The following is a 23,097-nucleotide window of genomic DNA, read 5'->3' on the forward strand; positions in this document are numbered from 1 at the left end:
GATCCATATTGGTTTGTGATAACATCTCCACCCACAGCAAGGAAAAGACGGAAGTAAATTTTTTTTTAAATATTATGAATTTTTCATGAAACCAAATTTATCCCATTTAGAGAACTGTCCTTTATGCTGAGATTATGATCATTCTATATATTTTGGTGTTAAGAGGATGTTTCTTTAACAAATGATGGTGATAATATATGGAAATTATTCTTTTAGTGAATTTTCTTTAAAAAAAAATAAAAGAAAAGTTGGCAGTGCTATGAGATCTAATCCCAATTATTGTGGAGGTGGAAATTCTTGTGGGTTTATGAAATCTAAAAGTATAGAGACCCTCTAAGTCATCTCTGGCAAATTATGAATTGAATGTTTTATCAGGCAGTCTTTCCAGAACTATAGTCTCTGAATTCCCCTGGACCAAGCCCAACATGGACCTGTATTCAATATCAAGTTTCTGTAGCAATGTCCAGGATACTACTTTTCTAGGGGAAAAAGAGAGAGAGAGAGAGAGAGAGAGAGAGCGCATTTCTAAAGGTCAACCTTCCATCCTGTGAAAGATTTAACTACTTTTTCATTTCTATAGCATCACTGATATAAAAAAGAATAAAAGAAGAGGGATTCAAAACGAATTGTTGACTCAGATATTAGCTTATTAAAAGATTGTTGCCATGGAAGTTAAAGAGAAATGACCATATGACATTTGATAGCTTTGTAAATAACTTTAAATAATGGCTTACCAGAAACTCTTAACAAGCTAATTCTCGTTTTAATTCAGTTCAAAGCATTTCAACTCATTAAGTTAAAAAAATATTTATTAAAGACTCACTTTTTGCCAGATATGATGCTAAACAATGGGGAAATGAGCAGTAAGAAGACTGACGGTATTAATACCCTCACCAGAATTCTTAGCTTAGAATTTCTCTCCAATACAAAAATCCTAGGATTTTAGTTTTAATGTAAAAATTAAAAGAATGTCAGAAGTTTGGTGATTAATTTAACCTTTTTATGCTCATTCATAATATACAGTTCTTGGCTTTGGGGGCTTGCTCTTTTCTCTTTGATGAGTATTCTGGTAGATGTTAGAAGGAGGTGAGAGGCAGTCCTAACCTGTTTTCAAGTATACCAGATCTTTCTCAAATATATCACTTTATAGCTTCTTAGAGACTATGTATGTATAGTATCAGAGGAGAAGAGGGACCTAGGAAATAATATGTATCTTCTGTTGTTCAAGGTCAAATTAACAGCAAAACAGGGACTGGTTTTTAGGTGTTCAGGTAAGAGGACTCCTGGATTTGGGTTCGTATTGTCTTACAGAATTTGTTCTGTGACCCAAAATAACCCTCCATCATTTTCATTTTATGAGACAATTTCTTAGAACTGTGAGCATCACAAACCTCTTTTAGAACCTGATTATATCCATGAATTCTCTTATTAGAAAAAAAAATGCATATACATATGTTGCTTGCACACGCACACATGCCCGCACACACACACACACACACACGACCACAATTTTGCACATAATTTTAGACTGTTGAAGCATCTTCTTCAATGACATCCATGTGGCCCAAATTATGGATTCCTTGTTCAGGAATTCATATCTATTCCAGCTACCTTTAATTTTTATTCTGAAGTAAAATATCAAATTTTAATGAATGAGAGTATCACTGCATTCTGGCTGCCTCTACTGTTAGTCATGCAAATGAATAAAAAAAAATAATCTTTTCTTCCTAGGGAAATGACCCAAACTCAAAACAAACAATACAGTTTCTCTTTCTGATGGGGAAAGCAAGTAGCATGTCTTCCCAGGGGACCCTGATTCTAGTCACTGAAACCTCACAGTAACCAGTGCTAACACATCCTATTGACCAAGAAGTGAACATTTTAATAATGACTCTATATTTCCTTCATAATAAAAAGGACACAACAAGAGAATTTTCTATTAAAAACAAATTTTGATTTCTTTAAGAAATAAATGAGAGGGAAAAATAGGGACTTAATGGATATAGAGTTTCAGCTTCGCAAAATGAAAAAGTTCTGGAGATCAGTTGCACAAAAACGTAAACATGCTTTACACTACTCAACTGCACATTTTAAAAATCATTAAAATGTGATACGGATTTTACGATAATTTTAAAAAATCACTTAGTATAAGGCAAGTTATAAAGCAGATAAATTATGGAGTGAAGGAATTAGCTGATGTTAAAATTAATTCAACTACTCTACCTACTTCACAGGATTGTTGTAAGAACAAAATGAAAAAATTTTGGATTTTGGTTTAATAAAAAAAGCCCAAAATGCTATTTTTTTATTTTTTTAATTATTTTATTATTATTTTTTTAAAGATTTTATTTATTTGACAGAGAGAAATCAGAGCTAGGCAGAGAGGCAGACAGAGAGAGGGGGAAGCAGGCTCCTGCCGAGCAGAGAGCCCGATGCGGGGCTCGATCCCAGGACCCTGAGATCATGACCCGAGCTGAAGGCAGAGGCTTAAACCCCTGAGCCACCCAGGCACCCCGATGCTATTTGTTTTTAAATCAAACTTTTGTTCAGTGGGACATATAATAATACAAATACTTTTCCCATTAGTAAAGACAGTATTTTGAATAGTTGAGTCTTTTTGTGACAGGATTATTTCTTTTTTCCACACATCATACTTAGGTTTAGATTTTGAGTCCTTTGGCATATTAACCAACAATGTTTTTAGGTTCCTAATGTATCCCAGTCTTTCAGGAAATGCACTTGCCTCTCGGAAGAAGGATTTTCAGCATGGTTTATGGGGGAGGTGATGGCTTTTTATTGCCCAGATTGACTGTGGCTTTTCAAACAGTTTTGAAAATAAATTATTTCTATACTGTGTATAATCAACAACAGTTTTGTGATTGTTTGGTGTATAGGTAATTTTTTTCCACCAGTGAATTTTAGGCTCCAAATAAGTAAATTAAAAAACAAAAAAAGCCAAAAAATTTAACTTTAATGGTAAGAACTTCTGTACTCTAATGATATTGTTCCAGAACCTCGCTAGAAAATCCTCAGTTGAACTTGATGTTCCATGAGAAACCTTTTCCATGAAAAGCCTTCCCCCACCCAGCCCAGACTGGCATTTGCACAGACTCCTTTCCTTACCAGGATCTAAAGGAGAAATGTGTTATGAATCCTTTCAGATCAGATAAAAGTTCAGTAAGAGTTTCCATAGTACATTCCAACATGATAAGGTAAGCAGAGGACAGATGGGAGAGCTCTCTTTTGCTGTGAATTTCCACTTCTTTTAAGGCCTCTCAGTCAAAATATGACTAAGAAGCATGGCCAGCATATCAAAGAAGAGGACACAGCATGCCCAACATTAGCTACTCAGTAGGCTTCGCTTTCTCATCTCTGAAAGGAGACCATTATACCCAATTCATCTTTTACCCTGAGATAGCCATTTGTCATGCTGTGTTGATGGCCTAGTGTCTTTCCCTGTTTGGATAATTTCCCATCTTATGAATCCCATCTCTCCAAAGGGGAAAAGTCAGGAACTCCCTCTCAAGCATCCTTTGCATCCAAAGTGTAGGCCTGTGACTCAGGCTCCATCAATCAGTTGCACCACCTTGAGACTTCAAGGTGGACGAGAGTGGTGTGAAAAAGTACCAGATAGAATGGAATGGGGCTGGACAGACAGGGTAATCATCCTGTTTGCAGAGGCTGCGGTGACAGAAGACTCAGAAGTAAGGTCTCATATTCAGGGGAAGTGACAAGTGATGTGGGGCCTATACCCAGTGGCACCAGTAGTAGTACCTCCCTGGAATCTAAGGTGGCTAATTGGCCGTGATCTCCAAGCGTGGTTCTCCAACTCTCCTAGAGAACCCATTGAAATACCTAATATCTTTTAGTAACTCATTTTTTCCTTCATACTAACTGGAATGAATTTTGTTCATTAAACCTCCATTTCCTCACCTCTAAAAATGGAGAAAATGTTAAGTCTTTGGGGCTGCTGTAACAATTAAATGTAGGAATACTGAGAAATACTCAGTCTAGCCCCTGAGCCATAGAAGAAAGTTTTTTCAAAGATCATCTTTTTAACCTCTAGGTTTTCAGGTTTCTAATGGGTAGCTTCTGGAATCTCACAGCCTAGGAAAGAGCTTAAGGGTTGATTACAAAGGCCAGCAACTCTTACAAACTCTAGTGGTCTTGGCATCATGTGACTATACCTAGCCTGGTTACTCTTTCTTTAAAAAAGTAAATCATTATGCATAATGTAAGAGCAAGAATTTGAAGCATAGTACAAGAGGGCACTGCCTGTACCCTCTTCTGCCTGGTCAAGAAAGTTTTTACTATATCAGCTCAATTTCTTCCCTTCCTTAACTTTCTTGCTAGCCTGTTGTTTTGGGCTTTTGAAATGAAAAGAGGGAGGTAGAAGGGGAGAAAGAGGAAGCAAGTGTAATCTCTACACCCAAGGTAGGGCAAGAAATCACAACCCAGACACCAAGAGTCCTATGCTCTTCCACTGAGCCAGCCAGACACCACCCCCAAGGAATTTTGGAGGCAAAACTTGGGACAAGCTGTCTTGTACGATAGAAGCTTATGGAGAAAGAAAGAAGGAGAGATATAGATGATATAGATATAGATATAGATATAGCCTTCCTTTTACATATATATCATATATATATATATCTTTTATATACATCTTTCTTATATATATATATATATCTGAAATTTCTCCCCTATACTGTTTAATTCATGGAATTTCACCTTCAGTATACCATCAGAGTTCATTGGACTCAAGTATAGTACTAACTTTCTTTATTTGAGCCGTTCTATTCTTAAAAAATCTGTATTTCATGTCTTTTATCCTTTCTTAGAGATTCTTACAAAGCACAAAGAGAATATATATTAATTTTTTAGAAGCATAATAAAACTCATTCTGTCTTGCAATTTTCAACCCACCCATTGGAGCCTTTTATGAAGCTAAGATATATTGTGGGATCTTAGTGATCTTCTTTCTCCTGTATTTCAAACATATTGCCACTGAATCGTTGTAGGAATTATTTTTTATCATCATTGATCAATTGTTTCCAAATATGACTTTTTAAAAAAAGAGTAAAAAGGCTAATACTTGTGAAATTGACTAGAAACACAATACAATAGCAAAATTAATAATCTTCCTTCAGTCTCCTATTATGTTGCCAAAGGTATTGAACCATTTTTCAAGGTATAAAAGGGGAGACAGTATTTTTTATATTTTTGGCTTTCACTAAACATGGTTGAGAATACTGCATTTTTCATCTTCCATTCATAATGCCCAAAGAAAAGAAAATTGACAAAGGAATACATTGCCTAGTTCTTAGACAAATCAGAAGGTGAAGATGAAGAGCCGCACTCTTGCCCGGTACTGTGCCCTGCACTAGCCATTAGCCATATGTGGTTTTTGAGTGCTTGTGATGTGGTTTGAACTGAGTTTGTATTGAACTGAGATGTAGTGTAAGTGCAAAACACACAAGATTTTGAAGACTTAGCACAATATATCACAATGTAAGATATTTCAGTACACTTTTTTTTTTTAAGATTTTACTTATTTATTTGACAGAGATCACAAGTAGGCAGAGCGGCAGGCAGAGAGAGAGGAGGAAGCAGTATCCCTGCTGAGCAGAGAGCCCAACGCGAGGCTCGATCCCAAGACCCTGGGATCATGACCCGAGCCGAAGGCAGAGGCTTTAACCCGCTGAGCCACCCAGGCGACCCTTCAGTACACTTTTAAATTGGATCCATGTTAAAATGACAGTATTTTGGATACATTAGATTAAATGAAATATATTGTTAAAATTTGCTTTCACCTATTTAAGTGTTTAATGTAGCTATTAGAAAATTTTAAATGACAGATATGGCTTGCAGTTTACTTATTTTGGACAGTGTAACTCTAGACATTAATGTTGATAATAGAATTAATCATGCAAGTGAAATAGACTATACATTTTCACCTCGTGACTTTCTAGAGACTTAGATGAATATCCTCAAATTCATGAATCAATGAATGAAAAACACATCTCTAAGGACTAAATAGGAAATAGGGTATTTTCTTAAAAGACAGAGTCTAACATATTTTTTGACAAGAATTTGGACTTTCCTTTTTTACTAAGAGGACGGATAACCATAATTTCCCATCTTTTATGAGTTTATGTGCCACAGTTTTTACTAAATAACAAAGATATTTTCTATGTTTAAATTTTTATCAAACGTTTAATGAGTTTTTTTAAAACTATGCCTTTATTCTTCTGTAACTTGTTTAAAAAGCACTTTAAAAAACTTAGTTGGGTTTATTTGATCCAGATGGTAAGTGATGATGATTTTTTCCCCTGTACACTAAGGGTTAGGAACTTGAGGAATTTAAAAGGTACCTTATGGGTACCAAACTGTTTCTTTTCTTTCTTTCTTTTTTTTTTTTTTTCTATTTTCTTAATTTCTTTGGGGGAGAGAGAGAGAAAGAGAGAGAGCATGAGTGGGGAATGGGGCGGAGGGAGACCTCTGGACCCTGGGATCGTGACCTGAACCCAAGGCAGCTGCTTAACCAACTGAGCCACCCAGGAGCCCCGTTGACTGTTTCTTTTAAACCACAACTCAGTTTTGAGATTGGACCGTTTGGATCTCAGCATTACATGTTAGGCAGCCATAAAGAAAGTTATGGGAGACTTTTTTCTAGATTTTCAGGGACATGATCATCAAAAAAGAATGTCAGAACACATCTGAAGGCAAGAAGCCCAAATGCTGCTTTATTCAGAGGGAGAAAAATTAATAGGATTCAGAATATAGTCACCATGGACATAGATAATTCTATTTTAAGAAAGATTCCAAGTAGAAAGAGCCCCTAGGGAAAGCAGGCTGTTCTAGAATTTATAGCATTTTCCTTAGGCAATTGAGGGAAGCAAAACAGGGCTTGCTCCTTTCCAAAGAATGTTCTGAACCACATTTAATTTAAAAATACCTTACAATTTAATTTTCCTTTGCATTAAATGTATGATTCAGGAACATTTTCTTCCCTAAGTGAAAAACACAATATGTCCAGTTATTCAAAAACAAACACATGAGAATCATTCACGCATTTATTGAGCTCTTTTTATGTAGGACCCAGAGCTAAACTCCAGGGGAATAAAGATGAATTAATCAAATCTGTTACTCTGCAAGAGCTCATAATGTGATATATAGGTTGAGAAAAGGAGGTGAGATAAAGTAGACTTCAATTTTATAAGGATAGCAAAGGAGAAAGGGAAAAAGACAGGTATTGACATCATCTCTGTGCCACAGATTTTCTGTATATTATGTCCCAAAACTTCACACATGATGAAAGGTTTAAAAATAAAGTGAAAATCCTCCAGATTTCTACCACCCAGAGACTGCTGTATGTCATGGACCGAATGTGTCCCCTGCCCACTGGAATTCATAAGTGACAGTCCTGATTCCCAATGTTGCAGTATTAGGAGGTGTGGTGTCTGGGAAGCCATAGCGTTTCCATGTACTCATCGGGGTGGGGTCCTCATGATAGGATTAGTGTCCTTAAAAGAATAAAGCAGAGTGGTCTGTCCCTCTGGTACCTTTTTTCTCTCTCCCTCTCCTTTCTTTCCTCCCTTTCTTTCCCCTGGCCCCTGTCTTCTCCCCAAGACAACAATATGAGAATACAATAAGCAGACAACCATCTTCAAGCCAGGACTTAGCCATGCTGACACCTTGATCTTTGACTTCTCAGCCACCAGAACTGTGAGAAATAAATGGCTATTGTTGAAGTCACCCAATTTGCGGTATTTCATTATGGCAGCCCATGCAGACCAAGACCACAGTTGGTGCATTACTTTCTATTTTGGGTGTGTGTGTATGTGCATTACTTTCTAGACTTGTATATGTCTACTCGGGAGATGCATAATGTGTAAAAACATCGATTCACAGTATACATGATTAAATATGGCTAAATTGGAATAATTTGCAATTAGCAATGTGTCATAAATATAACCTATATTTGAATGATGACAGATGTTCTATACTGTAACTTTTTAAAGTAAGCTCTACACCCAGCGTGCAGCTTTAACTCATGACCCTGAGATCAAGAGTAACACGCTCTAATGACTAAGCTGGTGAAGCGCCCCCATATTCTATAATTTCTAGTTTAAAAATTACCATCTATTTAAAGGTCACAATAAATATTACTTTGTGCATATAATTTTCTCTACTATTGGAGAACCCTGTAATAAGCATATTTATACATCCTCGTGGACTTATTTTTTATTTTCTTAATACAAATGCAAAAGTGGTTACTGGATTTTAAAGAGTATATACTTGATACATATTTCTGATAACATCCCCCAAATTAACTATGGGAATCATAGTTTTCATACAACTTTGCCAGTAATGACATTTTCAATACTTTTTTTGAGGTATAATTGACATATAATATTATGTTAGTTTCAAGTGTACAATAAAGTGATTTGACATTTATGTACCTTGCCCAATGGCCACCACAATAACTCTAGTTACTGTCACCTTAAAAAGTTAATACAATGTTATTGACTATATTCCCCATGCTGTACATTACATCCCTATAACTATTTTTTTTAATAACTGGAAGGTTGTACTATTAATCTTATTTACCCATTTTGCCGACTCCCAGCTCTCATCCCCTGTGGCAAACAACAATCTGTTCTCTGTATCTACAAGTCTGGGTCCTGTTTTGTTTTGTTTCTTTTTGTTTTTTAGATCTCGTGTATAAATGAAATCAAATGGTATTGTGTTTCTCTGTCTGACTTACTTCACTTAGAATAATAGCCTCAAGGTCCATCCATGTTGCTCAAATGGCAAGATTTCGTTTTTGTTTTTTATGGCCAAGTAATATGTGAGATATATATATATATATATATATATATATATATATATCCCATTTTCTTTATCCATTCATCCTTTGATGGGTGCTTAGGTTGTTTCCATATGTTGGCTATTATGAATAATGCTGCATTGGACATGTGGGTGGCATATATCTTTTTGATTTAGTGTTTTCATTTTCTTTGAATAGATACCCAGCAGTGAAGTTGCTGGGTCATGTGGCATTGCCATTTGTAATTTTTTGAAGACCCTCCATACCACTTTCCATGGCAGCTACACCAATTTACATTCTCATCCACAGATCATGAGAGTTACCTCTTCTTCACATCCTCACCAACACTTGTTATTTCTTGTCTTTTTTATAATAGCCATTCTAACAAGTATTAGATGATATCACAACGTGGTTTTGATTTGCATTTCCCTGATGATTAGTGATGTTGAGCTTCTTTTTTATGTGCCTGTGACATCTGTATTCTTCTTTGGAGAAATATCTATTCAGATGCTTTGCCCATTTTTTAATCAGATACTTTGTTATTGAGTTTTAGGAGTTACTTATATATTTTGGTTATTAACCCCTTATCAAGTACATAATTCACAAATATTTTTTCGTATTCAATAGATTGCCTTTTTATTTTGTTGATGGTTACCTTTCCTGTGTAGAAGATTTTGGGTTTGATGTAGTCCCATTTATTTATTTTTCCTTTTATTTCCTTCGCCTTTGGAGTCAGATCCTCAAAAATGACTATGACTGATATCAAGAATATCAAGGAGCTTTACCCACTTTGTTTCTCCTAGAAGTTTTAAGATTTCAGGTCAAACATTCTAATCTTTAATCAACTATGAGTTGATTTTTTTATATTGTGTAAGATTGTATTCCAGTTTCATTCTTTTGCATGTAGCTGTCCACTTTTCCCAATATCATATATTGAAGAGGCTATCTTTTCCCCATTGTATATTCTTGCCTTCCTTGTTATAAATAAGTTGACCATATATACATGGATCATTTCAGGACTCTTTCCTGTTGGAAAACTCTTCATCTCTTCTTCAGATATGAATGATAACCTTGCTGGGTAGAATATTTTTAGTGAGAAGTTTTTTGTTTTTTGGGTGTTGTTTTTTCCCCCTACTTTGTATATGTCATAAGCCATTCTTTTCTGCCTTGCAAAGTTTCTGGTGAGAAAAGTATCAATAGCCTTATGAGCTTTTCCTTGTACATAACAATTTGTCTTTCTCTTGCTGCTTTTAAGATTCTGTCTTCAACTGTTGACATTTTTATTTTAGTATGCTTTGGTGTGGCTCATTTGGTGTGGTTCATTTCATGTGAAACTCTCTAGAATACCTGAATCTGGATGTCTGTTTCCTTCCCTAGGTTAGGGAAGTTTTCATCTATCATTTATTTCTACAAATAAACTCTCTACCCCATTCTCTCTTTTTATAGGACCTCTATAGTGGGAATGCTGTTCTGCTTTATGTTGTTGTAAAGGTCCCTTAAGTTATTTCATTTTCTAAAAATTCTTTTTTTTTTTTTTTTCTGCTTTGTGAGGTGAGTTCCACTGCCCTGTCTTCGAGCTCACTAATCCATTCTTCTACTTCTTCCAGTCTGCTATTGAATCCTCTAGCATGTTGTTCCCTTCAGTTATTGTCTTCCTCAGCTCCGTGACTTCTATTTGGTACTTTAGTTTTTCTCTTTCTTTGTTGAAGTTCTCACTGCATTCAGCCATTCTTTTCCTGAGTTCAGTGAGCATCTTTATGACCAATGTTTTGAATTCTTTATCAGGAAGGTTACTTATCTTCATATCATTAAGGTCTTTTCCTTTTGTTTGGAATATATTTCCCTATTCCCTCATTTTGCTTGACAGTTTGTGTTTGTTGCTATGTATTAGGCAGAACAGCTATATTTCTCTGTCTTGAAAGAGTGACCTTGTGAAGGTAATAATGCTTCTCTTTCAACCTTGCCCAGCTCTTAGTTGTCTCTTGAACTTCTGTAATTGTTTTAACTGCCTGACTTCTTCTTGATATGCCCCCATTATTAGGTATGTGTGTGTGAAGACTTATCAGTCATCCAAGGGAAGGAATCTTATTTAGCACCTAGTTTCAGGTTGATTGGAAGTCAGACTCCAGCATCAGCTTTTAAAGCGTGCCAATATACACAGTTCTGTGGGACTGAAGTTGTAAACTCTGCTGACTTCCAGACCAGGAGATCTAAAGGTGTTCCCTGGATAAGGGTTGCAAAAATCAGGGCTCCAGACAAGTGTGTAAGTCCCTTTCTGAGAAGTGTTATGAGTCTTATTGAGGCCAAGTGGCACACAAGGATGGTGTCCCCCTACTTACATTCCCTGGATTCACTTCCTTAGCCCTACGTGTGTGGCGACCCTGAAGCCTCTTTGTCAGACTGAAGCTCCAGACTAAGAAAATAGGCATTTTTCAAGAAAGACTGGGCGTGTGTTTCAACCCACTGTCTATACAGTGCCTTCAGAGTGCTGCCTGATAAGAACTGTCTTTCTGGTTGCTGTGGTCCTGTGAAACTCTGGAGCATCCATCCTCAAAACCACCAGATCATCAAGGGGTTTCCCCTGTGTGAACTACATGCACACTCTGGCTTTAGTAAGCCTGTTAGAGAGTGTGGCAGAAAGGACTTCATAAGGGTGGTGGGAAAATGGTTTGATTGTATGCAGTAGGCTTCAGCAGTGCAGCAAAGGAGTGCCTTGTCTGTGAGAGCATGCTGGCTTTAGGCTGGGCGTAGAAGAATGACGCAACTGTTTGCACTCACCTGGCTGGAGCCAGGGATCAAGGGAGCCTGCAATCAACTGTGCTCTCCTGCCTGAGCAAATGTCCCAACTGCTCACTCTTGACTGTACCACCAAGGTATAGGAGGGTACAGGATTTGAGCTCATCCACTTGCCCTAGCAGGCTATGTGGAAAGTGCAACAATGGTGTTCCCCAATGCCTCCATCTCTGAGTAGTGTCTCAGCCATCCCCTACTCACCCCCACCCCCTAGCCAATGCCTCAAGATCATGAAATAAATCTCCTTCACATATACTCTAGGTACTTTTCAAGCTATGTTTTCATTAAGTCTTGGGATGAGACCACGTGTGAGCCCTCCAAAAGGGAAAATTTCAGTTTCCTCTGGCACTTTAGAATTGTTGGACATCTGCCCTGTTGATTTTCCAAGCCAGGTATACTGGTAGCCCATCTTTCCAGTGCAGATACCAGGAGTTGGGGTGCCCAGTGCAGGGTACCAATAACTTTCTCCTCTAGGAGACATGCCTGTCTGATGAGATTCTTCCCTATTGTGTTTGTGGTAATTGGTGAAAGGTTTATGAGACTATGTTTCTGCCTCTCCTACCCATATTTTTTGGTCCTTTGATACTTTGCTTTAAAAAGTAGTTAATCTAGTTTTCAGATCTTTTCAGAGGGAAATGATCCATATGTAGCTATAGATTGGGTGTGTCTGTGGGAAGAGGTGAGTTCAGAGTATTACTATATTGCCATTACTATATTGCCCCTCCTTCTGAATGCTTTTTATATGTCACACTTACAAGTAAATATGATAAATAAATTTAAAAAATTTTAGTGTCTTTGCCTTCTATTATTTGGATGTATTATATGATATTTGCAAATTTGGACATCTTATTAGATATCTGTATGTCCCAAGACTTCTGTAAATTGTGATTTGTGTCTTTTGTCCATTTTCTTTTTTAAGGACTGATTTTTTTCCTCACTGGTTTATATGAGACCATAACACATTAAGGATATTATTTGTAATAGATGGTACAAATATTTTCTATTACTTATTTTGAATGTATATAAATGCCTCATAAATGGGTTGAAATAGTGGTAAGTTTTCTTACAAGACATAGAATTTTCAGAGACTAAATTAACTTCTCATCCTTGTTATTAATGCATAAATCTGTCCAAGGAGAGAATCAACTTTATGAAGAAGCAAACTCTAATCAAAACTTGGAGAAATATTCGATTTCTCTGAACCTCATTGAGTACAGATTATTAGCCATATTTTGAAATAACTAATTGACTGTGATACTTGATCTAACACAAACAGCTCAGCTATTGACACGACGACCTGGGCTATTATTCCCAGCAGCAAATTTCAGTTTGACAAAACTATCAAAACAAATTAAGCCGATGTTATTCTATCTGCCTAATGAGACAGAGGGCAGCCACAGGCCAAACTTAATCCCCGAGAGCCTGCATCCTTGTGCTTCTCCCTCAGGGGTCACTCTTCCAGTGTCAAGGAGACATACTCCTTTGGGAAAGGCTCCATTGAATAACTGTCTTAGCCCTTTGGGAGGATATTCTTTTTCGGGGAAATTTTGAAGTTTTGTAAAGTATTTTTCTTCAGACCACAGCAATTGAAGTGTGCTCTCAGAGTCAGACTGATTGATTAGATGGTCTGAAAACACACTTCCCCCTTGCCATGTCTTCCTCTGGTCTAAACCTTCGGGTTTGAGATGCTGAGCAAATTTTACATGAAAGTTGGGTTTATTCAGAATACTAATACAGAGTAGCCCTGGAAGTAAATTAAATATGTGCTTAAATTTTATCTATTTAAATATGTATACATTTAACTTCTGCCCCATTTTTGTATTTCACAACTTCCTTCCTTCTATACATACAGACTTCTCAACATTTCTGCCCTCACAGAAAATAAAATGTGTCAGCACTACACAGCACAAATTAGCATGCTTTCCCCAAATAGTGCCCGTTGTTTGAAACTCTTTGCCATTTGAAAGAGCCAAATGGAGAAAAAAATGTCATGGACATTTGATGAAACAAATTTGCAGACACTCAAATGCTTCAGCCACTGATGCCTCTTGGGGAAATTCTGAAAAACATCCTATCTGTAAACAATCTGTTTTAGTGCCACATGTTTTTTAAATTTCTTTGCCTGTTGACATTTAAAAAAAAAAATAAAGGAAAACACTTGCATGTGAAAACAGGACCTTTTGTTTCTTATACTTGTACTGTATCATAGAATTAAAATGAAATAGGTCATCTGGCCTAATTGCTTGTGAAGGATCATTTTCTAAAGAACTCTTCCCAGTGCTTTGGCCAACCTCATCTTGAACTGCTAAGATCTTTCTTATGGCCTCTGTTCTCAAGTTAAAAGAACTTATTATTAAAATGAGAAATTCTAGAACTAATGTTTTCTCTTGTATCTATCCATAGCATTTCTTTTCCTTTTCCTTTTCCTTAGGTTGGATTCTTTTTTTTTTTTTTTTTAAAGTAGTTTTATATTGCTGTGATTTTTGTCCACCAACATATTTCTGAAAATTCTCCTAGGCTCATGATATGATTTCACCTCCCCAGCTTCTGAAGCTGTTTTAAGACACATGACTTCTTTGACTAATAAAATAGGAGAAGTGGTGCATTTAACTTCCAGTTTATGCCTCCTTCATTTGCTACCTGCGAGGACTGCAGAAATGCATTCCTAGGTGATGTTTCCATTCAGAGGGTCTCTTAGTAACTATGATGAATAGAGTCCCTCTCCATCACACCTTGGATGGATGTTGTGAAGAAGAAATAACTTCTTCAGCTAAATAAAATATTAAGCCATTTCCCACCTGTAACTGATAGCCTGCAAAAATTTTAATGACAATCAAATTAAATTGAAATGAATGGAAGTTTTGGTCTTTATTGATAATAACCAAAGGAATAAATATCTTTCTCACTGACTGCAAGTCTAGCATCACTGCCACCACGTGACACACTACTTGATCTGAAATCTCTGTTGAAGTTGCTTATGTATAGCATAAGTTTAGGTTAGATGAGCTTGAGATGATTGTACAGGGACAGAGTGGGGATGGGGACAGGAGAGGATGATATGAATCAGGCCCTCAATTATTACAAAATCTCAACATGAAAGAAGCTGTATGAGAGGTTGAATGATGGGTAAAAACTGCACTAGATATGTTATGTCACATTCCAGCCTCTAGGGAGATAACATTACTCTTCCAGAGAGAGTAATATTAGATACTATCTAGATAACTAACAATTATCCCCAGAAATAAAGACCCAATTTCTATACTATCTGTATTCTTTTATGGGGAGAAAATCCATTTTTATATCAAATAAATGGACATTATCATACCTTATTAAATATTTTGCTTCCTTAAATTCTGCAAACGTATATTCATTAAATCTTTTCTATGAAGGAATATTTCTTTGAAGGGCTATCAAAATGACAATGACAGTATTGATTCATCTTTTGTCTTGCCCTAAGTGACAGCACAGTGTCTGTTTTGCATTTCCTATGAATTTCCATTTGCAAAACCTTATGCATTAGGTTAGACCTATTTTGATTTTGTGATTCTATTAGGTTAGGGTCCCTGGGGAGCAGATTACTGGAGGTGGCTCTTGGGAGTGACACCTGTAAAGGAAGGGGAAGCAGAAATGCAACAGCAGCCTCAGCAATTCTGTGGGAGTTGTGAAGCAGGTCTGCCTTTCAGAATTGCCCTCTAAGGAAAGAGACCTGGTTTTGTCTTCAGTCTAAGGAAAGAGACTGGCCAACCAGTTGTTGGATACAAGATGATCCCATGAAGAGAGATGACCCTGGAGCGTCGGAGCTCTTCCAGCTGACGGAAATTCCTAGAGAGAGACTCAGCATTGAGTCATCATCAAGCACAATGAACTCAAAATCAATAAATCAATCTAAATGTAAAACCTAAAACTAGGAGACTTCTGGAGGAAAACAAGAGAAAATACTTGTGACCTTGGGCAAAGATTTCTTAGATCAGATACCAAATGCCTGATAAATGAAAGTACAAAGTGATAAATTAGACTTCATAAAAATTAATAACTTCTGCCCTTCTAAAGACACTGTTAAGAGAATGAGAAGAGTAACCAGAGACTGGAGGAAGTAACTGCAAAACACATAATCTGAAAAATTACTTGTGTCTAGAATACATAAAGAACTTTAATCCAATAATAAGAAACAAGAAAGGGACAAAAGGTTTCAATATATACTTCACCAAATAAGATGTAAGGATGGCAAAGAAATACAAGAAAAAACGCTCAACACCATTAGCTATTAAGGAGATGCCAATGCAAGCCACCCTGAGATAGGGCTACATCTATCAGAATGGCTGAAACTCAAAAGGCTGACCCTAACCAGGCTGGTGGAAATGTACAATGATACCACCACTTTGAAAAACAGTTTGATGGTTTTCAAGGAAATTAAAAGTATATCTACAATATGATTCAAGCACTTCACTCTAAGGTATTCACCCAAGAGAAAAGAAAGCATATGTCGACACAAACACTTGTATAGGAATGTTTATAGCAACTTTATTTGTAAGAGTCAAACACTGGAAATAACCTAAATGTCAGCCAACAGGTGAACGAATAAACAAACATACATTCAATACAGTGGGATACTATTCAATAAAAATTAATTATTGATATACACTACAACATAGATGAAGCTCGAAATAGTTTGGCCAAGTGGAAGAAGCCAGTAAAGGGGGTATGTACTGTGTACCTCCACTTATGTAAAGCTCAAGGAAATATAAAATAATATACAGTGACACAAAGCAAACCAATGCTTCTTTGAGAATGGTCTATAGGTAGGTAGGGAGAAGTGGGTGAGAGAGATGACAGAGGAGTATGAGAAACTCCTGGGGGTGATGGATAGTTTCCTTCTCTTGACTGGTTTGTACATATGTCAAAAGTCAAGTTTACTTCAGTAAAAGAGAGACAGAAGGAAGGGAGAAAGGGAGGGAGGGAAGGAGGGAGGAAGGAAAAGAGAAAGAGGAAGGAAGGAAGGAAAGGAGGAAAGAAGGGAGGACGGGAAGGAAAGAAAGAAAAAAAGAGAAGGAGAAAGAACAGAAGAAAGAAAGAAATCCAAAACAGAAAATTCTGTGACATCATTTCTCATGAATTAAAGTGAATATATATATATATATATATATATATATATATATCTCCAATTTTCCAGAATAGACACAAATCTTTGTTTAAATATACATAGAAATAGAGTTCTACATTAATCTCATTCTAAGAATAAATAGGAATATTTCCTTTAAATCATTTGAAATGTTCCTTTAAAACACAAGTGATATATTAACAAATGATTTGAAAGTTTGGTCCTTAATGGGAAGAATTTTCTGAAAGCCATTTTAGAACATTAAAATTTAGAAATATGAGAATGCGACAAAATACCTGCTTCCTACAAACATAATGCTATATCATACCAAGTATTAAAAGAACAGATTTTATAAAATTTGACACAATTTAAGGCATTGCTTGCCTTGCCCAGTTTATCAAATGCAAAAACCTTTCAGCTACTCCAAAAGGTCATTTTGGAGAGCTGTCTTTCTATGTTGTGTGCTATGATTTTTACCTCACAAAAATTTTTTAAAAAGTGCTTTCATATTTTTGGTACCTAAGATGATTTTTGATGAACTCATCACTAAATTGCAACTTGGAAGCTAAAGGGTTTGTGAGGTTTTATAATAAGCTCAGTTTTGCACAATGGGTGAACTACTTCATACATATTCTAGCATTGATGAATTCAGGCCCACATCCTCACTTTTGGAGGATGTCACATAACCAGTGACATCATGTGTTTTACATAATTCATCTCCGTGTGTCACAATTAGCAGGAATAATTCAGAGGGAGAAATCCTGAGCCAGGTATCCGGTTCAGGTCAAGCCTCCTTGCAATAGAATTTTTATTTCCTAAACAGCTTTGAATGAGATGATTTATATGCACTAGCTGTTCTCTGTCAGAAGATATTAAAATGCAGCAAAGGCAACAGTTTAAATAACATTCTCATCCTCCAACAGGCCCAGAAGAATAGGGTGCAGATAAACAGGGACAACCTGGCCCCTGAGTTGTGGATCTAAAATAAAACTAACACCTCATTATGCTGGGATGTTCCTCCTATCGGGTACACACATATTCCTTGGTCACTCAATAGCTAAAATCATTCCCCTCCTCCGCGAATCTCAATTTCTTAATTTCTAATGTGGTAATAATGAGAAGGAAAGTGTCAGTAAGAGAGTGATGATTCTGAAACCCACCGCCCTCCGCTGCCATAGGGAATCAGCGTGACGGCCTCTGTTGATCACCTAGAACTATACCTAGTGCTTGGTCCATTTGTTCTATTTCAGACGATGATGATTGAGTGCTGTTTTGCTCTCACAGACTCTGTCTCGTGGACATAGAGATGAACAAAGAAAGGCCAGTTCTCCCTCTAAGAATGTAGTTTACCAGGAGAGTCCAAAAATTAAAGTAGTATTCAGAGAAGAGTAAAGTAAAGACAAAATAGGGAACCACCACATCCAGATTTCCAGATGGGAGGAGCTTGTTTCTATATGTGGGTGGTGGAGACATCCTCACAGAATTCAACAGATTTCATCCTTCAGCATCAATGTCTTGGGCGCAAGCAAACTGTCACTGTTTAAAAGAGGCATCTGGGATCCACCTGCAAGTTAGTGTGTACCACATGGTACACAGCAGAATAGGGCTCTGCTGAGTGACCATTCTAAGAGTTGCAAGACCTGAAAGGCATTGTGTGATGAGCAGACAACACTAACTGTGGATGTCTTATGGCCTTGAGATCTCTAATTCTAACCTCCTCCAGCTAAATGTATTCTTTTGGAAATATAAAAACACTGCAGAACCAGCTATGTGCAGCCCCAGGGCTCCCAACTGTATTAAATGTAAATTGAAAGCATTAGATTCTGAACTCCAGGAAGCTAATTGGGAGCCCTGGGCAGAAATCTTACATGTGGTAATTGGCACCTTGTCCTTTGCCGTGTCATACGCAGCCAACCAGAGGGTTATCTCTAGGGTGCTAATTGATTAGCATTGTTAGAGGGAAAGGCAGTAAATGGAATTGGTGAGCTGAAGTCTCTCATTTCCAAAACTGCAATTTAACTTCTAATCCAAGAGTTCCGAGAGGAGAAACAAAATGTTTTCATATGGTACTGGTGAGTAATACTTTCTCTGTGGACAACAGAATTATAAACAGCTCCAACATATGTATTAAAAATCTTCATTATTAGGCTTTTCTTTTTTTGCCAGCTGAAAAAAAAAAAAGGCAATGTAGGATTAAAGGATCACTACAGTTAGCAAGTAGATTTTTAATAAAATCCATGTTCTACTAGTCTAAGCTGGCCTCCCTTGATGTCCATTTCCTTAACAAAACCCTCCTCCTGAAGATAATTATGGATTTCAGAGATACAACCAGTCTGTCTGGGGTCAGGTTAAGTGAACGTAACTCAGAAAAGAGATGTTGATGTTTTTGAAAAAATAAGGACAGGAATGGGCTTCTGGATATGCACTTCATTAGATCAATGGTTCTTAGCTGGTGATGCTGAGATGGGATGGGAGTGGTAGGGCAGAGCTGCTGAATCCAGAAAGAAAACCAGAAATCCAAGAGCAAAGTCCCCCGGCCCACAGGGGAGCCCATTGGAATGCTATCGATTCTAAATAACTATACTTCAGTGCACCGGTAGGTACACCAACCATTTCCACAACCCAAACATCATATTCAAAGTAGAAGTTCATCATCCTGATTTTATGGATGAAATACAAGACCCTGAGAGCTTAAATGACTTGGTTATGGTCAAATAGCTTGGAGGTGAGACACTTGGGCCTGATTCCTAGTCCTGTGATCTTTCTTCCATACCACACTGCTGCAGGGTACATTAGAGCTAAAAGGGTTGTTCCAGAAATGTCTATAGTGAGGTCTAGGGGATCCTTACTAAAACTGAATCAGGGGTGTAAATATAGCTTATTTTTTCTTTAAGAGAAATTCTCAAATTCTCTCATAAAAGTGGAGGACTAGCATAATGAGCTCCCATGTCCCCATCACTCAGCCGCAACATTTCTCAACAGCCTTCACACTTGCTCTCTGAGGCCGAGATAGGTACAAGATGAGGCTCAGGTAAAAAGAACCTCGCTGTCTGAGGGCATAAGAGAGCTTATAGAAGAGACAAGATCTCAAGGGTCAGAACTAAGTATGCCATCATCCCACTTAAAAGAGCATGAACTGGAAATATCTAGAATAGACTGTGATTTCACCCTTAGCCTAAATAAACCACATAATGTGATTTACCCAGTCTGTACCTTGTTTGAATTCCAGAATTTCCTCACATACAAGCAAAGACTTTGGAGTAACCAGGATGTCTGGGATACTGTGGGGCCGCACCACAGCACCCCTAACTTCCCTACTGCCCAGTAATATTGCTTAGTTGGCACTCTACCCACTTGGCCACATTCTACTAAACAAAAAGATATCCCATGCTTTATTTTTATAATCCTTACTAATAAAATGAGAAAGCAAACTATATCAGGAAAATCTCAGCATTAATTAAAGAAGTTTCAGTTTTATTGACTGTAATGCTTTAAAAAAAAAAAAAGAATTCAGGCAAACTTCATCTCTTACCAGTTTTTTGTTCCTTTGTTGTATATTTGACTCTGAACTTGTAGACGTGGTGCTGAAATAAAGTAAGAGTTTAGAATTCCAAAATTTTATTTCAGGTGTGCACATACTTGTATACACACACACCCCCACACATCAAATAGATCTTTACACTGTGTCATTGAAGGTAATTGTTGTAAAGTATTTCCTCCAAATGTAATTTCTGAACTTTTCTAAAGGAAATCAAAACTATGGAATGTAAACTTCACTCAAAGAAGATAAAATAGCCTTTAAAGGCTCTCTTGAGAATAAGCAGTCTGAACAGTACAGTCTGTTCTGAAAACCTGCAAAATCTCTTATTTCAACTAAAAAAAGAAAAAGAAAAAGTGGAAGAAAGCCTATCATCCTGCAAAACAGCAGACTTGGGGAATTCTTTGTCTCCTACACTGTTGGTCACTCAATCTCTCTGGAATCATTTCCAGTAGTTTACAAACATGCTGTTATTTATTGCATCTTGAGCCCTCTTAACCCTTTACTTTCTGTTTGATTGCCCTGAGCCCCTTTATAACGAGGATGTATTTTCACTATCTCTCCTGTTTTTTGTTAAGGCAGCTCTCCATCCAGACTCTCAAAAGCACTATTCCACAGAAACTGCACTTAATTCATCAGCGATCTCCACATCACTGTTGTAGTGATCATTTGTCACATCTCACTTTACTTGACAGCTTTTGACATGATTCATTTCTTCCTCCTTCACAGGCTCTCTGCACTTGGCTTCCAGGATGTCCTAAGGTCCCAGGTTTTCTTTCTGCCCTCCCCCTGCTGCTCCTTCTCAGTGTCTTTTGATGGTTCTTTCTCTCTCCCTGCACTCTCAGCTTTGGCATGCTCCAAGGCCTCCTCTCTCCTCTAGTCACATCCTCTCCACTAGTGATGTCATCCAACCTCATGGCTTTAAATTCATCAACATGGGAGTGCCTGGATGGCTCAGATGGTTAAGCATCTGCCTTTGGCTCAGGTCATGATCTCGGGGTCCTGGGATCAAGCCCTGCACCAGGTTCCCTGCTCAGCAGGGAGCCTCCTTCTCCCTCTCCCTCTACTATTCCTGCTGCTTGTGCCCTCTCGCTCTTTCTGGCAAATAAATAAATAAAATCTTTTTAAAAAATTTTAAAAAATAAATAAATTCATCTGTATGCTGATCACTGCCAAATAATGCATTTCTAGACTTCTCCCTTGAATTCCAGATTCATTCATGCAATTGTCTTTTGACACCTCCACTGGGATGTCTAATCGAGATCGCAGTTTCACCATTTCCAAACCTAACTCCTAATTTCTACCTCCAATCTTCTGCTTGCAGTCTTCCCCATCTCAGTTGATGATGACGGACTCCTTCTACTCACTCAGGCTGACACCTTGACTCCTCTTTTTGTCTCAGAATCCATATCCAATCCAACAGGAAACCCTTGGCTCTATAGTCACAATATATCCAGTATCTGGCCAACTCACTATCTTCACTGCTAACACCCTGGTCCAGCCCTCACACTACCATCAGCTCCTGCCTGGGTTATTGCATTAATCTCCTAAATGGTGCTCTCTGCTTCCAACTTTACCTACTACATTCTATTTTCAGTACATTGACTATAATAAAAATTATTTCACTCCTCTGCTCAAAACCCTCCAGTCAGAGATCTCATTTCACTCAGAATAAAAGCTCAAACCCTTATAATGGCATATGAGGTCCTAAAGATGTCTCACCCATTTACCCTTCCCATCCATTGTAAGGCTCCATCCCACTCCCTCCTTCCCCCTCCCATACAACTCCACCTTTGCCTCTCTGAATTCATCTTATATTCTCCTCAATCAGTCCTGCTGGCTTCCTCACTCTTCTTTAACTTCCTTATATAGACTCTCATCACAAGTCCTAATGCCAGGAGCATGTACTCCATAGTTGTCTGCTTGACTCTTTTCCACTTCCTTCTTGTCTTTGTTCAAATATCTTTTCTCAGTGAGGCCTACCATATGCACCCTTCTTAAAAATTGATCTTTCAGGGAACCTGGGTGGCTCAGTGGGTTAATCATCCAACTCTTGATTTCAACTCAGGACGTGATCTCAAGGTCATGAGATTGAGCCTTGAGTCCAGCTCCATGCTCAGTGAGGGAGTCTGCTTGAGATTCTCCCTCTCCCCTTCCCTCAGCCCTACCCCTGACTTGAGTGCTCTCTCTCTTTCAAATAAATAAGTAAATCTTTAAAAAAATAAAATAAAATTGACCTCTTCGCCCTCTCTCCATCCTCATGACCTTGCTTAATTTTTCTTTGCTGTACTTACCACCTTCTAGCATACTGTGGAATTTGCTTATTAATTATATTTATTATGTCTCCTTCCAACTGAAAATGCAAACTTCTTGAAGATAGGGAATTTTTTCTGTTGTTATTTTGTTACTCTTTCTTTCACATCTTGAACAGGGCTAGGATGGTCAATAAATATTTTTTAATGAATGAATTAATAGATGGGTGATTTAGTAAACCCCCAATCTCAAAGTCTTGTTCTTCTGTTCCGATAAGCCTAACTTTAAAATCCCAGAGTACTTTTATCATTTCCTATCCTACTCTCTCCATAACAAACGTATTATTTTATTTCCATGTTACTCTGCATATCTTTCACTCTTCAAAAACCTTAAAACCTTTTAAAATGTTCACAAAGTAATCAGTGACTATTGAACAAAATTAATTAGATTCCCACTCAGTGGAAGGACATGCTGGGGTTCTAATGTAATTGCTCTTGTCTCATCCTACCAAATCAGTAAAAACCAGTATTTTGGTGTTTCTACTTGATAGTACCTCTTTATCACAAAATGGAAAACAAATTTTGT

The 23,097-nt window shown here is 37.4% G+C and overlaps 1 protein-coding gene across 1 annotated transcript in view; it reads right to left on the bottom strand.

Annotated features, from left to right (window-relative positions):
* Nucleotides 1–23,097, bottom strand: part of CCDC192 (coiled-coil domain containing 192) — a gene marked incomplete at both ends in the record, with an annotated part of 195,746 nt that overhangs the window by 170,044 nt on the left and 2,605 nt on the right. The window contains one exon of the mRNA XM_080804605.1: nt 20,254–20,305. Within this exon, the coding sequence (XP_080660731.1) occupies nt 20,254–20,305 (52 nt within the window). The remainder of the gene's footprint in view (nt 1–20,253; nt 20,306–23,097) is intronic.

Source organism: Martes martes (genome assembly GCF_963455335.1).
Source record: "Martes martes genome assembly, chromosome: 5".
Classification (NCBI taxonomy): Eukaryota; Metazoa; Chordata; class Mammalia; order Carnivora; family Mustelidae; genus Martes; species Martes martes.